A 19,516-nucleotide genomic window follows, 5' to 3' on the forward strand; every position below is an offset into this window, starting at 1 on the left:
AGTCTTGGTCAAGTCCTAGTCTCTGGGGTGGGGGCTTCCCAGACATTTGAGAAAGCGAATGATTATAATGATAGGCTAACAACTCCCTTTGCTAGTAAAAAAAATTTTCCAATTCCTTAGTTTCAATAAAATTGAAATTCACCCTATGTGACTAATCAGCTAAGAGATCATTTGCAATCTTTTGACAGTAGATAACATGTCATTTTGGACATTAAAATCAGCAACTCCAAGAACCAAGTGAGTGACACAACTTAACACAACTCTTTCAAGTTTCAACAGAACAACACAAGGTTTTCAGCTCTAAAACCTTTAAAACAAAAAACAGCAATGAAATTAATGCTCTACGTGCTCTTATTCCAAGAGTGAATAAGAGAAAGCCATGGATCCATGAATTACTGAGTAATCTATCTCATTAAGGGATCAATCTCCAACAGTATCTTATTTTTACACATAATAAGTATCAAAACATGTAATATTGTTTGACAAACTATATATAAATAAAAAGTGCAATAATAATCTATTAGCAATTTTGGTCACAGAAAATGTAAATATTTCAATTAATATCAACAATTTTTGTAGCAGAGAAGTAAAAATCTGTGATCAATAAAGTCTTTAGGATATAAAACTGCATTGCATTAGAATTACATGGTAGAAGTGGAGTGAAAGAGATAAAAGAAAACATGTAAAATTTTTGCATTTAAAAAAAGTTGCTTTTGAGTTCCCATTGTTGCTCAGCAGGTTACGAACCTGACTAGTATCTGTGAGGATGTGGGTTCAATCCTTGGCCTTGCTCAGTGGGTTAAGGATCCCGGCAATGCTGTGAGCTGTGGTGTACGTCCCAGACGTAGCTCATGGCATCTCATGGCATTGCTGTAGCTATGGTGGAGGCTGGCAGCTGTAGCTCCAATTTGACCCCTAGCCTGGGAACTTTCATATGCCACAGGTGTGGCCCTAAAAAGCAAAAAAAAAAAAAAAAAAAAAAAAAAAAAAAAAAAAGTTTATTTGTTCATAAATGATTATTATTCAAAGGAATCAGATATGCTGCAGTATTTAGATTTCAGTGGATACACTTAACAGTGAAAATAGTTTTATTTTAAAACATCAGTATAATACTATGGAAATGCTACCTTTTACAAGGTGGAAGAAGAAAAAGACAAATATCACATGATACGATTTACAGGTGGAATCTAATAAAAATGATACAAAGGAATTAAAAACAAAACTGAGGCAAACTCGGAATTCAAAACCAATACTATGGTTACCAAAGGTGAAACCATTGGGGGAAGGCAAGAATTGGGCGGGGTGGGAATAACATATACACATGACTATATAAAAGAGATGGATTAACGAGAACCTACTGTATAGCACAAGAAAATCTACTTTATGGGAAAAAAGGGATATATATTTATATATATGACTGATTCACTTTTCTGTACACCTGGAACGAATACAATATTGTAAGTCAACTGTACTCCAACAAAATTAAATTTAAAAAATAAAAGTCTCACAAACAAGGAAAACAGACCTGTGGTTCCCAAAGAGGAGGAGGTTGGGGAAGGGATGGAGTGGGAGGTTGGGATTAGAAGATATAAACCATTATACAGGGAGGGGATAAAGGAGGCCTACTGTATAGCACAGAGAACTATATTCAACGTCCTATGATAAACCATAATGGAAAAATACTAAAAAAGTGTGTAAATACATATATATGCATATCTGAATCAACGTGCTGTGCAGCAATTAACATAACATTGTAAATCAACTATATGTCAACAAAAATGGAAAAAGGATTTTAAGAATTAAAAAATAAAATTCTGCTAAAAAGTTTATATAGCCCCTTAAAAATTAATGAGGGGCACATAGGTTTTCAATTTTTCTTAAAGGATTACATGAGCAAAGCCATTTGAAGACCACGGATTTCACAGATGTTCAATGTTCTCCCTTTGTCTCCTTTTCATTGTTGCTGGAAAGAGTTACAACAGGGGCTGGGGAAAAGAAGAAGGGAAAAAGGAAGCTTTTACAGTGATAAGCAGGAATTGGTCACGATCCTTCTTTTGACCATTTTAGAATCTGGGGCATATTTTTACGAGTATTTCTAAAGAAAACAACATACTGACTTCAGGAGGTTCCTGTTCAAGACTGTGATGTAGGAGGATCCTGGGCTCACCTCCTCCCACAGACATACCAAATCTGCAGCTACACTGGGGCAACTCCCTCCGAAGAAACCTAAGAACAGTCTGAGCAACCCCACACAGCAGGCAAACGAGGGAGAAGCCCCTCATCACGGCAGGCAGGAGGGGCTGGGACACAGTCTCCCCAAAACCCCATCCCGGTCACAATCAAGAGAGAACTCAAAACCCTTCTTTCTGGGGAAAGAAGAGTTTGAATCCAACTTCGAAGACCTGCATCTGAGACCAGTGGGACTCAAGACCCCCAGCCTATAAGGAACTCAGAAACGCCTCTTAATGGGTTCCTGTGTGACTCACCTGTCCCAGGACTCAGCCCAGGGCCAGCCTTTCCAGAGGCATCCAGCCAATGTTTGAGGCTCACCTGCTAAACTTTAAGGCTCTGAATTTAGCACACACTACAGCCCACTGGCTGCAGGGCATCGTCTTCCCTTCTTCCTTACTCTAAACACTGGGTATCATCTTTTTTTCTTTCCTTCTTTCCCCCATTAGATGTCACTTGCACATTCCCCCTCTGCTGTACCCTAGTGCCATAGCATCTCCCGAAGGGGAGCTTTCACACACGTCGTGTATCCTGGATTTTGCGGTTGCTGCGTAAGGGATGTCCCTTGATTGCTTGGATCTGGAGGCCAGTGGGGCTTGGGCTTAGTGGGTCTCAAAGGGCTGTAACCAACGGAGAAAGCATTCTTAAATAGTCTCCACCCCTAAGAGACCGGAAGAGGCAAGCGACCCAGGAGTTCAGACTTTCTATGAAGGCAGCCTATTGGTTGATCATCAGAGTGGCAGCCTGAGGGGCAGGTTTCCAATTAAGCACAAGTGTAAGTGCTAAAGCTAATCCTTTCCAGGGCTTTCCAAGGGGAGGTGCTGTCTTCATGCTCTCCCTAGTCACGCTCCAAAATGCCCGTATCTCATAGAGAGCAGCTTTCACATGTCTGGTACCCTCGTTTTTGCAGCTGCCACCCAGGAGATGCCACTTCAATGCCTGGCTCTGGATGCCGGTGGGCGGGCGGCTGGTGTTCTTGGGTCCCCTAGGATTGCAACAACTGGAGAGACAGATTGTGGCCGGCTGCCACCCCCAGGGCACTGCACAGACAGCAGACTGAAACACAGCCCTCATCTTTCTGAGGAACAGGCCTATTTGCTTTTCCAGGAATCTGAAGGGCAGGTTCGGCTTTGACAAGCAAATAGAGGCCGAGAGAGGTGCTGGCAGGGTACCCAGGCAGCTGGTGGCCATGTTTGCCTGAGGTCTCTGCCTCGCCACACCTTACCAATATCTCCTGGAAAGGAGTTTGTACATGCATCTGGAGCCCCAATTTTTGTGACTGCCACCCGGGGACACCTCCAGATCACCTGCATCTGGTGGCCAGCAGGTCTTACATGGGAGGACCCAGAGGATGTTATATATTTGCATACATTAAAAGCTGCTGCCTGGAGGGTCTGACTTCCAAACAGCTAAATCTAGGTGCTGACTGCAATCCTCCCCTTTGGGACACTGACAGGTCTTGGAACAACCTCAACTGACGGGAGCCATTAAAAATAGGCCGCTTGGACATGGGAGTTTCTGTCATGGCTCAGTGGTTAACCAACCCCACTAGTATCCATGAAGATGCAGGTTCGATCCCTGGCCTCACTCAGTGGGTTATGGATCCGGCATTGCTGTGAGCTGTGGTGTAGGTCACAGACACAGCTCGGATCCTGAGTTGCTGTGGCTGTGGTGTAGGCTTGGAGGCTGTAGCTCCAATTAGATCCCTAGCCTGGGAACCTCCATATGCTGTGGGTGCAGCCCTAAAAAGACAAAAATAAAATAGGCCACTTGGACAATCAAAACGGTCCAAGAGACAATCAAGAACTGGGAAGGGTTGAACCATAAGGGTCCTCTCCTAATGGGGCCACTCTTTCCAGTCTGGGAGAGGTGGGTGTTTTGTCTCAGGCACAGAAAGCACCACAGAGAGTCGAGTAAAAAGAAACAGAGGAATACATTCCCAACAACAACAGCAAAAAACAAGACATGATGGAAGATAATATGAGAAAAAGAATATATATATATATATATATTGCATGACTGAGTCATTTTGCTGTACAGCAGAGATTGGCACACACTGTAAATCAACTATACTTTAATAAAAAAAAAAAGACAAAGCCTCAGGAAAAAAAAAAAAAACTTAGTTAAATACAGAGAAGTCATTCACCAGATACAGAGTTCGCGGTAAGAATCCTAAAGATGCTCAGGCCACTTGGGAGAAGAGAGAAGACTGAATGAACACACTGAGAATCTCATCAAGTACGAAACAGAAGTTAGAGAGCTGAAGAATACAATAACTGAACTTAAACACAAGATGCTGACTTTGGAGTTTGATTATGTTTCACACCTAGAGTGGCATTATATGTGATTTCCTGTTATAAAACTATGATAGACTGGAAAATACATGGAATTTTCTGGACTGAATATACACTAGGCTAGTCCTGGCAGCAGTGACCCTTCTGCCTCAAGTGGATGGGAACCAGTGTCAACATGCTAGCAACATTCCCTCATAAAAAGCAAACAGTAATACACTGTACAAATTCCTTACACCTTACAAATCCATTATTAGGCACCGCTGGGGATGTTTTGGGGGAAAAAAATCAGCTACGCTCTGCTCAGAGAACAAGATTTCCAAATGTTCTGGTTTCTATTCAAGAATTTCTAGAGCTCTCTGTCCCTTCTCTCTCCAAAGAAACGACATACTATTTAGACAGGAAAATGTGTGTGTGTGCAGAGTGGAGGTGGGGATTTGTGTGCATATATTTACATGGGTAATAAGAGATTCCTACATAAATATTCCACTGTTTCCGCTTCTACAGTGTATCCTCCTTTTAGGAAAAATAACATAACAGGGGCTTTGGCTCATTACCTGGTCCTCAGCCTTGGTCCCCCTCCAGCTATAATTTTCAATCTTCTAATCATCACAAACTCACTGAAATGGAGTCTACGCCTGCAAAGCAGTGGCCTCAAGACAACTATTGTCTCCGTCCTCTGTGTTTCTCAAATCCCTTCAGGGAAAACACACAACAGCTGCAACCGCTTGGATTTACAACAAGAGTTCACTGGCTATTCACAGCTGATTATGATGATCTAGCCATGTAAAATGACTCATCTAGTAAATTAACCATGCACTATATTTGATTTACTGTGGACAAAATTTAAGCAAACGTAAATATTTTGCATTCAAATAAATTAAATACGTTCTTAAAAATTCCTGACCATGTGCCTTTGGCTAAGGCTCCAAGAGGTGTCCAAGGCAGACGTGGAAACCACACAATTGCCTAAGATTTCAATAATGAGTTCTTGTCCGTTTAAGATTCTGGTATTCAATTTGGCCTTTTCACTACTTGCTTTTCTTGATGGGCTCTGAAGGCAGGCAATGGAAATACAGAGTGAACTAGAAAATCACAGCCCATTAAATCACTAGTCTGATGAAGTAAGAACAAAGAAAATAGTTGGGTGTGGTGGGAAAGAGTCTCAGAAGAAGCACGAAGAAAAGGTCTGGGGAATGAAATCGTGTGGTATTTGGGGGAAATTATAACTAGCTCCAGATTTTAGCTCAGTGGATAAAGAGAGGTCAGATCATACCACCTTTACTCTATGGTAAGGAGCTTGAAGTTTATTCCATGAGTCACCATTAAAAAACAGAAGAGAGTCCTTGTCATGGCTCAGTGGTAATGAACCCAACTAATATCCAAGAGGACACAGGTTCAATCTCTGGCCTTGCTCAGTGGGTTAAGGATCTAGCATTGCAGTGAGTTGTGGTTCAGGTTGCAGACATGGCTCAGATTCTTCATTGCTATAGCTGTGGTGTAGGTCAGAAGCTGCAGCTCCAATTCAACCCTTAGCCTGGGAACTTCCATATGCCGTGGGTGTGGCACTTAAAAAAAAAAAAAAAGGACAAATAACAGTAGGAGTTCCTCACTGTGTCTCAGTGAGCTAAGAACCAGACAGGATGTGGGTTTGATCTCTGGCCTCAGTCAGTGGGTTAAGCATCCAATGTTGCCATGGCTGAGGCATAGGCCTGCAGCTGCAGCTCTGATTCAACCCAGGAACTTTCCTATGCCACAGGTGTGGCCTTAAAAAAAAGCAAACACACAAAAACAAAAACGGTAAGCATGATCAGATTTGTCTTTTATATAATTCATTCTCTTCTCTTCCTGCCTCGTGTTAGGTTGAACTGCATGTATCTTGTGGGTTGAAAATAATAAAATATTGATGACCTCATGAGAATCAAACTAATACTTCATAGAAATTTGCAACTATGTTTTTAATTGGATTTATTTGTTGAATGTCTCTCTCTATAGCTAGACTATAGGCTCTGGAGGCAGATAACTTGGGTTAATAGAGCAGGTCTATTAGTCTAGTTGCATAACCACTCAGATTTTAGTTTTCTTGTCCCTAAGGTGGAACCATCCTCCAGAGAGTTACTGTGACCTTTATATGAGTTAATATATATCAAAGCTTTAAGTGCTATTTCAATAGTAGCTATTATTATTATCAGCAGCAATTATTGCTACTGTCGTCGTCAAGGTCATCACCACCACCACCTCCAAAGGCCTGTATTAAATGTGAGGAAGGAGGATAATAATCCTAGAAATTGGAAGCTCCTTCTTTTCACTAGATTCCCCAGTTTTTCAGTCCTCTTTCCTCAGCTGAGTTCAATAAGTAATCCTAGAAGGGTGTTTTCTCACCCAGCTCATGACGCATTAAAGTCCCATACCTGAATTTCTGAATTATACAAAGTAGCTGCAGTAAATGAAACTGAGTTATATAGGGTTTTTTAAAATGAAATATCATCAGCCTTTTGTAAAGCACTGATTTTATAACACCTCCCCCTCAAAAAAAAAAAAAAAAAGGAAAGATAGGTGAGTGTTCCTGGCCTTTCCACATTTTCCCCAAGAATAATGTAGAATCAAGAGGAAAGAGCAAAAAGGACAAGAGGTTTGAGCGAGGCCTTGGGAGGCATGAGCTAGGATGTGCGTATGGCAGGGGCTGGGGCTGAGGGGAGAGTTGAAGAGGTAAGTACAGAAGAGTATGGTTTCTAAGGGAAGGAATGCATGAGCAAAGGGAGATTTTTAAGAATTGCTGTGGTCTCTATTTCCCCATTTTAGAGTTGAGAAAATGAAGCAAAGGATTGGTATTATTTTGAAATTTATTTTGGTGGCTGAACCTGATTTCTTTCATTGCAATGCCCCCTTACACTGGACTACTTGGAGAACAGCATTTTCAGTATTACAGTTGTGGAGGTCCCATCGTGGCTCAGTGGTTAATGAATCCAACTAGGAACCATGAGGTTGTGGGTTCGATCCCTGGCCTCACTCAGTGGGTTAAGAATCCAGCGTTGCTGTGAGCTGTGGTGTAGGTGGCAGACTCGGCTCGGATCCTGCGTTGCTGCGGCTGTGGCGTAGGCCTGCGGCTACAGCTCTGATTGGACCCCTAGCCTAGGAAGCTCCATAAAAGGGCAAAAAGACATAAATAAATAAGTATTTCAGTACAGTTGTGTTTGAAATTCTCCTTTCCTAGCAGATTTTTTTTAATGTTAATTTAGCTTTTGTCAAATATGGCTTTTGTGTTCAGCATCTTTATACAATGAAACACACATGAACAAAGCATTATTCTATTTCCAATGATCTATTTGTTATATGGTTCTCTCTTCCATAAAGCCTATTAGCACACACCCTTCAAGACAACCAGCTGAGAGCACACGATTATTGTGAAACCAAATCGAAGAAGTTTTAAGCCAAGGGAAATTAAATACCAGTTCAAATATAGTAGATAATGTCTTATGAAATTAAAATCTTTGGGATTTCCCTTGTGGATCAGCGGGTTGAGGATTTGGCCTTGTTACTGCAGTGGCTTGGGGTGCTGCTATGGCACAGGTTCCATCCGTGGTCTGGGAACTTCCATGTGCCATGAGTGCAACCAAAAAAAAACAAAAATATTGAAGTCTTTGATAAAGTATTACTTGTTAGTAATTTCTAAAGATTATCTTCAGGCTTGCATTGAAGTTAAAATATTATATGAAAAAGACTCACAATGAATAAAATCTTTCTATGCATCAGGGTCTTGTCCATGGATGCTTCCTGTGACAGTGGTGCTCAAGCCATTTTGATCAAAGCCACTGCCCTGGCCAGGGTGCTGAGTGGCCATTGTTTGAGGACCCATGCAACCCAGATCGCCAATCACCCAGAGCAATGAGGGACAAAGAGAAGGAGGTTGCAGTAACATTGTAGTGATCAGCTTTCTTTAAAGTCTCCCAGGGACCACTGGAGACATGCCAGCATAAGGGAAGGATTGCAGACTGGGAACTGGAAGACCTTAAGCCTACCTTAACTTTGCCACAAACTTCCCATAGATCAGGAAGGAATCTCCTCATCTCCCAAGTGAATGGTAAGGAGAAGCCTTACAGAGAACTCTGGTGTTCTGCTTGTCTATGAAATAAATTATCAAATACAATGCCTCAGCATATAACTTTTGCTTAATCAAGTGAACCACCTCTACTTCAACATCCAATGGCATATTATCCCACTGCCTTTTCTCACCCAAGATTCTTGATTTTCACTGGAGACTCATCAGGTCAATATGGTATTCACCTTCAGGAGGGGCAAGGCTTCTTGATGGTATTCACCCACACAGAGGTGCCTGATCTTCCCCACCGCACAATTCCTCAGGTGAGGACCACTGGTCTATCCCAGAAGAGTGGACTTTACAAAATAGATGGTATCCCTTATCTTCATTCTTGGGATACTTATTCTAATGTCCATTCATTAGCTTTCTCTTAATAATTATATTATCTCACAATAATGATTAAAAATAAAAGCTACCACCGATTGAGAATTGATGTGTCAGATACTGTCCTAAGCATTCTAAGTATATTCTCTCAATTATCTGTCTACACCTATATACATGTGTTTGTGTGTATATATATATGCATATGTATAGGTATACTTCTAAATACATAAGTGTGTACATATATACATATATGTACATGTATACATATGTAAAACTATACAAAAAAGTATATATACATTAAACTATGCCATTATTAAGGCCATTTTATAGAAGAAATTGAGAATCAGAAGGAATTAATCATCCAAAGCCACATAGTTTGTAAATGTCAGAGGTTGAATTTGAGCCAGATCTTTCTGTGCTTTTAAATACTTTGAGCACAGTTCAGTGTTTATGGGCTCTGAAAAGCAATGTATACAAGAAGATATTTTCAAAAATGCAAATTAAACAGTTTGATATCTTGGAAACAGGACTTAGAAAAAAATATCCCGGGTCCTGCTGATGGACAGTGGGAAATGCCATCTTGGGCAAACTGGTCCTCTTTCTTGAGACCTCAATTTCCTTTTGCAGAATGAAGAGTTTAGAGAAGATAATCTCTAAGGTTCCTTCTGGCTCTAAAGAGAAACAGTTTGCTTCAGAAAGGCATGGTTGCTACAATGACGATAAGTACTCAGAATTTCAACTATTCCAAATGAAAGGTAACCCTTCTTCTGAAGCAATAAAATAACTATCATCTAGTCATCCTTTAGATCGTAGAGAGCACAATCTTAGGTTAACCCTTCCTAGAGACCTTTCTTCATACCATACACCCCACTTTGTGATTACAAATTGTTTTGTATAGTTAGACTGGAAGTTCCAAGAAGACTGGCACCATGTCCGTCTGTTCACTCTGCCTAGCTGGCACAGAGAAAATGCTCAGAAACCTTTGTCAACCAAATGGATTTTTTTCTTTTCCTTTCTTTTCATTCATTTATTTTTATGGCTGCACCTGCAGCATATGGAAGTTCCCAGGCTAGGCATCAAATCAGAGTTGCAGTGGCCGGTGTATGCTACAGCCACAGCAACTCCAGATCTGAGCCACATCCGTGACCTACACCACAACTTGTGGCAATGCCAGATCCTTAACCCAGTGAGAGAGGCCACAGATTGAACTGCATTCTCACGGACACTATGTCAGGTTCTTAACTCAATGAGCCACAATGGGAACTCCCAGATCAATTTTAAAAGGGGCTCAGAACCTCTGGGTCTTCAGTACTGGATAATTGAGAGCTAATATTTTTTTCTTCTGTTCCCAATGATAAGAATCTAGCAATGAGTCTTCTGTGACATAGGAAGGTTATACTTTATTTTCTCTTAGCTCATTGGCATTCAGGAGAAGCCAGTGATGAACACTGCCTCCTGCAAACATACAAAGTTCAGCTCAGAGGTCTAATAACCATGTTCTCTAATTTCTAAGGAAAAAATTTTGAAGATGACAATATCAATATTTGTATCAATGAACTGTATCTAATTGAAATCTTGCATGTAAGGAAGACTTACTGACTTAAGAGAAGGGACAGATAAATGAATCCTTTTGTGCTTGGTGTTCTTGACTGGACCCAGCAGCCAGAGTTCTTCTCTCCCCTCTACTGAGGCTCCACTGACAGGGCCACCCAACCTCATACATTTTAAGGATTCCTGTGCCTTTCAGCTTGGAATGCACAATGGGTACCAGCCACCACAACTTGAGTAACTGGGAGGCAGTGGGTTTGTGAGCTGGCCCCCTCTCTTTCTGCAGCTTATCCCCTGGGATGCAAGATTATAGTGCCCAGGAGCAGTGGGGGCTGGGTGCAGCATGGCTGAGGCTGCCAGGCAGCCACAGGGAAGTGGCTCATTGGCAGGGAGCAGTTCAGTCTAGGACCACACGGAAAGCAGACATGCTGACTACAGCATGCAGCAAAGAAAACGAGAGCTGCTGCCTGTGTTTGGTGGGCTTGGACAGGAGGACGGAAGGAGGGGGTGTTGGGGAGCGTGCCAAGCTGGGCTGTTCATGAAAGTGTGGGAAGATTCAAGGGGAGGCATTTTGCCAACTCAGAGGCAGTTGGGCTGATCCTTCCCCCTCTTTTTTTCTGCTTAAATGAGAAATCCTGCTGGGTGGAGTGGGAGCAGGGCCAAGAAAGGAGTGATTCTGCTGGGAGAGCATGGATGGTCGGACCCAGGAAGGATGTCTGGCAGCTGGGATCAGGGCTAGGGGGATAGGAGAAATTAAGAGAATGGAGATGAAGGTTAACAAGAATAAAATTGAGAGTGGGTGTTTGGGGTGAGCAGTTGCAAACTACTATGTATAGAATGGATGAACAATGAGGTCCTACTGTATAGCTCGGGGGACTATATTTGACATCCTGTAATAAACCATAATAAAAAAGACTATAAAAAAGAATATATAATTGAATCACTTTGCGGTACTGCAGAAACTAGCACAATACTGTAAATCAACTACACTTTAATTTTTTTAAAAAAAGGAAGAAAAGCAAGTAAAAGAAGAACACAAGAGGAAATACCCCAGAAGGAGAAGAAAAGAGAGAAAGCAGCTCAGGCCATGACCTGGGAGGTTCTCCTGGGAGAGAACCACATTTCTGTGTTACAGAGCAGACCTACCTACCTTCCAAACGTCAGAATGAAATAATGTCTCCAGGAAACAAGCAGTGAGAGACCACACAGGACAGTATAAAGTAAACCCAGTGCCCCTAAATTCTCCTGGTGGGTGTTAATTTCCATGGGAATAAATTTTCCCCAAACAGCAAACCATGGAAGAGCCTGTAAGTTCTAAGACACATGTTGCCTTTTAAGCAAAACAGAGCAGACAAACAAAATGCTCTCACTGAAAAACCCCATGGTACATTTAAATATTTGATATTTCCTAAAATATAATTTAGAACACAAGAATCCTAAGTTGCTCTTCTTGCTTTTCTAGTAAACTTTTAAAAATATGATGATCCCCCTGGAAGGAAACCTAGAGGAGGTAAATTGCAAATGTCGAGGAAGTGAATTCCATTCTGAAGTGAGGTCATTTTTAGAGCTTTTTGATGTCCCTTCATGGAGACTCAGGAAGAGCTAAAAGATTATAGAGTGAATGTCACATTTTTTGGTGACAGTTACAAGTTACATGTGGCCTGAGGACCAGAGGCTTCCATCCTGGACAGGCATATTTTGGTGATGTGGCTTTTGACTGATTACAAATAAAAGGCGCCAGATCTTCTTCCTTCCCAGATCTGAACCTGGACTTCAAGGGACCATTCTTCCTCTCAGCATCCTGCCCCCACCATGTGACCAGGCTTGAGCTAGCTTGATGGAGTCTGAGAGGCCACCTAAAGGACATCCCTGTGGTTCCAGACCAGCCATTTTAGATCAGACCCCAGTGAGCTGATGTCCAAACAGGTAGGAGATCCCAGGTAAGACCAGCAGGGCAGCCAACCCCACTCACTGCCAAGGACAAAAGCATGAGTCATTATAGCTGAGACCGAAAGTACCATCCAACTGACCCAGAGACTCACAGGCAATAACAGCCACTTCATGTTTTAAGCCACTGGGTTTGGAAATGGTTTTTCTATGGGGAAACGGATAACCGAGGCAGTTATGCAGAGAGCGGGCACTCACCTGTGCATTCGTACTGCAGACCTTTCCCATAATACCCCTTCTCGCAGATGCATTCAAACTGACCCGTGTGCGTCCCACATTTACAGCTTGCCATCTGGTCACAGCAGTCTTGGCCGGCTTCACACAGATATGAGCAATGGGACATATCCTCTTGAATAAAACTCCCAGAAGGCAGATCTACCAAGCACATGCGACAGGGGGAAAGGTCATCAAAAAATGCAGGAGCAGTTGCATGTCACATACTCTTGTTACCCAACTGAAGCACAAGCAGAGAAAATATCTTTTCCTACCAGTCTCTTTCCCAACCGCTCCCCACCCCCACCCAAAGATGAACGTGTGTGATTGGTGCTATTACAGACTAGGAATTGATTTCAGCAGATAATTTCAGTCTGGGACCTCATCCTAAGTTCTTGAGGCCAGCCAGGGTCAGGCAGAAATTTAAAGTACTTCCAGCGAGGCATCTCCAGATGCAGCAGGAAGTTGTGCAGTCAGTTCTCCAGGTCAGTCCCCTGGGCTTCCACACCAGCTCGCAGTCAGGCAGCAGTAACAAGATTTCCAGAATCCTTGTTCCAATAAATAAATAAAACTGCAATCCTGACTGCTGCATAAGGGGGCTGATTATGAGCTACTGACTTCAGAATTAATACCATTCCTTCCATAATTATTTGATTAAAGGCTGAAACAAAGACACCACACAAGTGGCATAATAGAATTGGGATCTATTCTTAATGAATTTTCACATGTTGTGTAAAAGGAGACTATACTGATTATCTGAGCCCTGCTCTGAAATGAGCCATACTGGGGATTCCACACAAGGCAGAGTTGTTCTGTTCTGAACAGGGCAGGGTAAGGCTGAATATGAGGTATCAAGAATGGATGGCCAAGAACCAGGCAAACAAATAAGATTCATTTAACCTGTTGAAGAAATGCAAGATCTAGCCTAAATTCCAGTGCTAGATCCATGATGCTATACTCAGATATCAGGATGTGCCCATACTAGGGACCCAAACGGATATGTTTCAGCAAGACACATGAATTACCACTGAATATTTGGAAAGAGGATTGGTGATGGCCTTAGTTATGGAACATCTGTTTCTGCATTAAGACTGAATGAAAGATAAGGACAAAGTCAAGGGAAGATCCCATCTCTAAGGGAAAGAGACTAGGACCACCAGGTACCCTATTAATGCTCCATCCAGTAGACTGCGGTGTGGGTACAAGAAGGTGGGTACAACATGAGCATTTAGGACTTAGCTCCAAGACCAGGGTTTATTTGGCGGTAGACTAACTTAGGGAGTGACAGAAATACAGCTATCAAGACTGATGCACTGGCATTTAGTTCTGGGAGAGAGAGAAGTGAACAAGATGCATAATGGAGAAAGCTATTATTCTGTTACTTATGTCTCTTGAGAACAGCCACAAACATGGTCTTGAGACCAAAGGTGGATCCATCCAAATGAAAAGTAGCTTCAGCAGACTCAGGTAGAGAAAACAAACTAGTGGTTACCAGTACGGGGAGGGGGCACTAGCGGGGTCGTGGAGCGGGAGGTACAAACAACTGGGTATCAGATGGGTTCAAGGATGTAGTTTACAACATGTGGAATAGAGCCAATATTTTATAATATCTTTACATGGAAAGTACTCTTTAAAAACTGTATAAAAAAAAAACCTATATTAAAAAAGTAGCTTCAGAGGAAGTGAGGTTCACTTTCTTTGCCCCGACTGTGTCTTTCCAGTAAAGACAGGAACTTTTCTTACAGAACCCAGAAACTCAATCAGAGCATTACATATTCGATATTAGTTTCTTGTAATAAAAGGGATGTCTTCAAAAACCCTGTTATGCCATGGTAACCAAAGGCCTTTCCTAGAAGATTCTGTCCCACCCAGTTTCTGACTCAGCTCAAATTAGGGTGGAATTAGGGTGGAAGAGCCCAATCCTACAAGACACAAGGTTGGCAGGACTGGAAATGAGTTCTCTACAACACAGCTAACACCACCCATAATTTCCTAATCCCACCTAAAGAAACAGCCACCCTTCCCATTCAACACATCCCTTTTCCTGGAGAAAAGGGGAAACAAAGGAAGCCCCAGTTACTGAACTTCTTCCACATGCCAAACACAGGATGAAATTTAAATATTTCATTTAATTCTCTTGACAAAACTATAGGTTATGTATCATAATATCTCCATTTAAAAAGTGGAGGAAACTGAAGCTCATAGATCTTAGAAAATCACCCAAGATAATAACAATAATGGACAGTTATTACGGGGTTAGTATAACAAGCCCTCGGTAACTTTTCTAATCAAACAATCCTATGAAGTAGGTACTATTCTCGTACCCTATTCTATGAATAAGAAATCTAGGGCGTGCAAAAGTTAAATGATTGACCAAAAGCTCTCAGTTGGCAGGTGACTAAGTGGGATTTTTTTTGTTGTTGTTCCATCCATATGCAGCCTGAGATGCTGCTCTAAACTCTTCCCTTGTGAGAGTAGGGCTGATTTACTTATTTTGAACATCACTAATTGCTAGGAAACCTTGTATGGCCATGATTTGCTCATCACACTGAATCTTTCACATGGATACCTGCAAAAATGAAGGTTAATTTGCTCCATGGCTTTGGTTTATGGCTAGATCTCCTGCCCACTCCTCCTCTAAATCTGTACTTTCTCTCCTGGATCACCAAGACACACGCCCATACTATGCCCGGAAGTTCATCTGAATTAAGCCATACAACGAAACATCCTTATAAGTGATATACAAAGAACTCTGATAATTGGATTTACTGATGCTATTCCTTGTCGCTGTCACTGCTCTTCAGTATATACATAAGCATATGTATCTTCAAACTGTCAGGTCAAAAAGTGTGTGTTGAGTATTGATTGTCCCTATCATCTTCTTGTATATTTCTGGAAACATTCTGCTGAGATTCACTATGCATGTCACTGAATGTTTACTTCATCTTTCCAGATAAGTGTGAATGAGATCTCAGTCAAGGCTTCCCACTCTGTGTGTGGTCTCAAAACACACCTCTATTCATTCCTGATTCTAATTGTTCCAGGTGGGAGCATATGGATATTGCAGTGAAAATATAGCACAGCTGTTCAAAAACAAAACAAAACAAATACTCCTGTTGCAAGGTCAGAATGTCATCTTCACTTATGAAGTTCAACTCATCTCATGATACACAAAGGACACGTGGGCACCACATTCAATGAAGAAGACCTCATAGGGTTTGGTATTATCGACCACCCACCCCCACCCACCCTGGCGAGTGTCAAGCAGGGAGGAAACCCCACTTAAAGGCACTGTGTTATGCTATTAGGTTTCCCTTACCTTCATGCAACGCCCGGCGAGCTAAAGCCTCAAATTCTTCAAAACTGTGGAGCAGGTAACAGTGCTCCTCCTTTGGGGTGGAAGCCATGTCATTCAGTTCTCGGATGTTTCCTTGCCATATGCCAAAAGTGAAGATTTCCACTCCAAAATCTCGCAGCGATGCTGCAATGGGTCTAGGATCTCCCCCATTGGAATATCCATCAGTGATGAGGAATATAACTTTTGTTGAGTTTTCTCTAGAATGACGAAGAATTTGCTGTAATGAAATAGGCAGGGTGAGTATGAGTTTGTACTGTGCTGTCACCTGCCTCCCTTATTAGGTCAGGCAGCATTTCATGAGAGTGAGGAATGGAATGCAGATCAGGGAGGGTAAAACAAAAATAGGCACAGATCAGAGCCTCCAATGGTCTTCTCGCGGAGCCACATTGCCATAGAGCTTGCTAACAAAGAGCAACAAATGTTTATGGAATGAATTTGTATTAATACTATCAACTATTGTTAAACTATTCTTATTTTTTAGGCTCGAAATATGGGCCAAAATATCTACTTCCTAGCATCTATCCACCCACTTACCTACCTAGCTGAACTATTTCACAATCATACACTAAAAGCTGAACTAGGACACTTAACAGAATACGTCTTTTCCAGAGATAATAATGGCTCACTTGCTTCCTATATTTGTTTTTCCACTGCTTCTCCAAAGTTGTAGAATGGATTCAATACTTCTTCTTTTTTGGACCACCCAGTGTTAGCAAAAAGTCAGCCAGTTTTGGTGGTGTCCTATCTTCATGAGAAAATATTGATTCACTCAGTTTGATAGTGGGTTTTATTACTTTAGGACAAGTGAATTATGCTTTATAAAGCTATATGCTATTCCCTCTCTATCGATGAAAGGAAAAAAAATCAAGCCTTTTTAAAATCAAATCTGTTTATTGCCATTGATACTTTTTCAGCATCAAACTGTAAAGGCACAAGAGACCCAATGGTGAGTTTGGCTTGTAATCTAATTTGCCATTCCTGCTTTTCATTAGAAGTGGGTAGGGCAGCTAAAAAAGTACCAGAGTATATTTCTGGCAAGTTCTTAGAAGGAATTCAATGTTTCTTAGGCAGTGACATAATAAACACTACGTTTAGAAGATAGGAAGAGCAACTATTATAACCTATGTTCTGTTAAAGTTAAAAGGAGATATTATGATTTAATATGTTCATATTAAAATGTTCTTGGAGTTCCCGCTGTGGCTCAGAGGTAACAAACCAGACTAGCGGGTTCCATCCCTGGTCTTACTCAGCGAGTTAAGGATCTGGCATTGCCATGAGCTGTGTAGGTCACAGACGCAGCTCGGGTCTGGCTTTGCTGTGGCTGTGGTATAGGCCAGCAGCTGTAGCTTGGATTTGACCCCTAACCTGGGAACCTCCATATGCCAAGCGTGGTGGGTGCGGCCCCCCCAAAAAAATGCTCTTAAAGGGGATGTAACTCGGGTATAAAATCCGCATTCTCTCAGAGTATATGATCAAGGTCTGCAGAAAGTATATTTTATTAGTATGTAATCAATAGGTATTTATTCTAATTCAATAATTTCTGCCAATATTTTTTAGTGTTTGTGAGCTAAAGGTAAAGCTGTTAAACCTGAATGTAATGACAATTAAACTAAAAGTTACTCTGGAAAATATCTGGAAAGCCAGCAATTTGAGAAGAGGTATTTAAATGCTTCACTCTAGTACTCAAAAGCCAAGTGAAATAAAGGAAAATAAATAGAGTAGGTGGGATCACACTGAAGACAAGCATGGGGGAGGCACATGTGATTGAAAAACATGTGAGGTACTAACAGAGACATTTTCCAAATACACCAAGAGTCTCAAAATTCCTGGTGCTTTTTTCCCCCTTTAGCTTCAAATTTATTGGCATAAATTAATCACAATAAGATCTATCTGTTTACTGTCTGCATCAAAATTCTTGGCTCTTAAAGCTTAAAAAGCTGCACCCTTGATGAATAACATGAAGATTTGGGATGAACACTTGGAAATGTGAGATATTTCCTCACTCCAGAGAGGATGTCTGAATGACTATCCCTCAGAAAGTACCCAAATAACAAATGCTGGCAAGGATGTGGAGAAAAGGCAACCCTCACATTCTGTTGGTGGGAATGTGAGTTGGTGCAGCCACTATGGAGAACAGTATGGAAGTTACTCAAAAAAACTAAAAATAGAACTGCCACATGATCCAGCAGTCCCACTCCTGGGTATATAGCCAAAAAAACCCAAAAAACAAAACAACCCCCCCCGCCAAAAAAAAGTACTAATTTGAAAAGCTTCATGCACCCAGTTGTTGACAGCAGCACTATTTACAATAGCCAAGATATGGAAACAACCTAAATGTCCATCAACAGAGGACTAAATAAAGATGTGATACATATATGTAGTGAAATACTATTCAGCTATTAAAAAGGGACAAAAGTGTGCCATTTGCTGCAGTATTTATGGACTTGGAAGGTATTACACTAAGTGAAATAAGTTATAGAAACACAAATACCATATGATTCACTTATATGTGGAATATAAAAAGTACAATGAACTAGTGAATATACTAAAAAAAAAAAAAAAAAAAGAAAAGAAAAAGGCAGACTCACAGAACAAACTGGAGGTTACCATTGCAGAGAGGAAAGAGGAGGTGATACAGGAGTGGGGGAGAGGGAGGTACAAACTATTGGGTCTAAGATAGGCTCAAGGATGTCCAACATAGTGAATACAGTCAATATTGTGTAATAAATGTGAATGGAGTGTGACCTTTAAAATGTGTATGAAATTTTTAAGGCTTTAAAAAAGAACCTCTGTGAGGAGAGGAAGAGGAAGAGTTCAGGTTAAAGGAGAATGAGAGACTTCAGGTGTTACTGTGAGACTCTGCCCTACACCAAGCTCCCGACACCCCCAACTCAGGCACATAAGATTGACTGACATCCCTTTATAGGGATGGGTATAGGGTCCTCTTTCCATGTGGATATTTGGGATAGTGGACAGTCCCACAGAAGTGCCTCTGGGCACAGTGACATGGGGCAATGGAATACAGCTATATGGGCTGTTAAAGAGGAAAGGACATGATGAGATTTCTGTATGCCTGGGGAGGCTCAGGAGAGAGAGAAAAAGAGAGAGAGAGAACAATGTGGAAACTCCCAAAGGAGTTTTGCGATATTAAAGATGTGGCAGTAGAGAACAGCGTGGACCATGAGAGCCATGTCTCTCTCAGGTGATATCAGTATGAAGAAATCCTGGGACCCCAGGAGATCGCTGCACCAAGAGTGACAAAGCTGACCAACCTACATGCCGATGAGCCATGACAACTGAGAGAACTCAAACGATTCCAGAGGAGGAACATGCAGGCTGTGTCAGAGGGAGCAGAGGACATCCCCTCCCTTGCTGCAGTTTTGCAGAAGCCCCAAAGTTAAGACTCAGCTGGAAGGAGAAAGGCAAGAGGGAAAAACTCCTGAACTCGCTCAGTTTTCAAGAGTGAAGCAGTGCTTGAGACATTTCAGAGGTTGGGTTTGCGTGGAA

At 41.6% G+C, this 19,516-nt stretch overlaps 1 protein-coding gene across 1 annotated transcript in view; it reads right to left on the reverse strand.

The window, feature by feature from the left end:
* SVEP1 (sushi, von Willebrand factor type A, EGF and pentraxin domain containing 1) overlaps window positions 1-19,516 on the reverse strand; it is a 202,198-nt gene that overhangs the window by 146,388 nt on the left and 36,294 nt on the right. The window contains exons 2-3 of the mRNA XM_003122075.6: window positions 15,971-16,226; window positions 12,637-12,813 (exon numbers count right to left, since the gene is read on the reverse strand). Coding sequence (XP_003122123.3) covers window positions 12,637-12,813; window positions 15,971-16,226 — 433 coding nt within the window. The remainder of the gene's footprint in view (window positions 1-12,636; window positions 12,814-15,970; window positions 16,227-19,516) is intronic.

This window comes from Sus scrofa, chromosome 1 (assembly GCF_054392235.1).
Source record: "Sus scrofa isolate SSC_HxYL_T2T_F1_AM1 chromosome 1, Sscrofa_HxYL_maternal_Yorkshire_Landrace_v2.0, whole genome shotgun sequence".
Lineage (NCBI taxonomy): Eukaryota > Metazoa > Chordata > Mammalia > Artiodactyla > Suidae > Sus > Sus scrofa.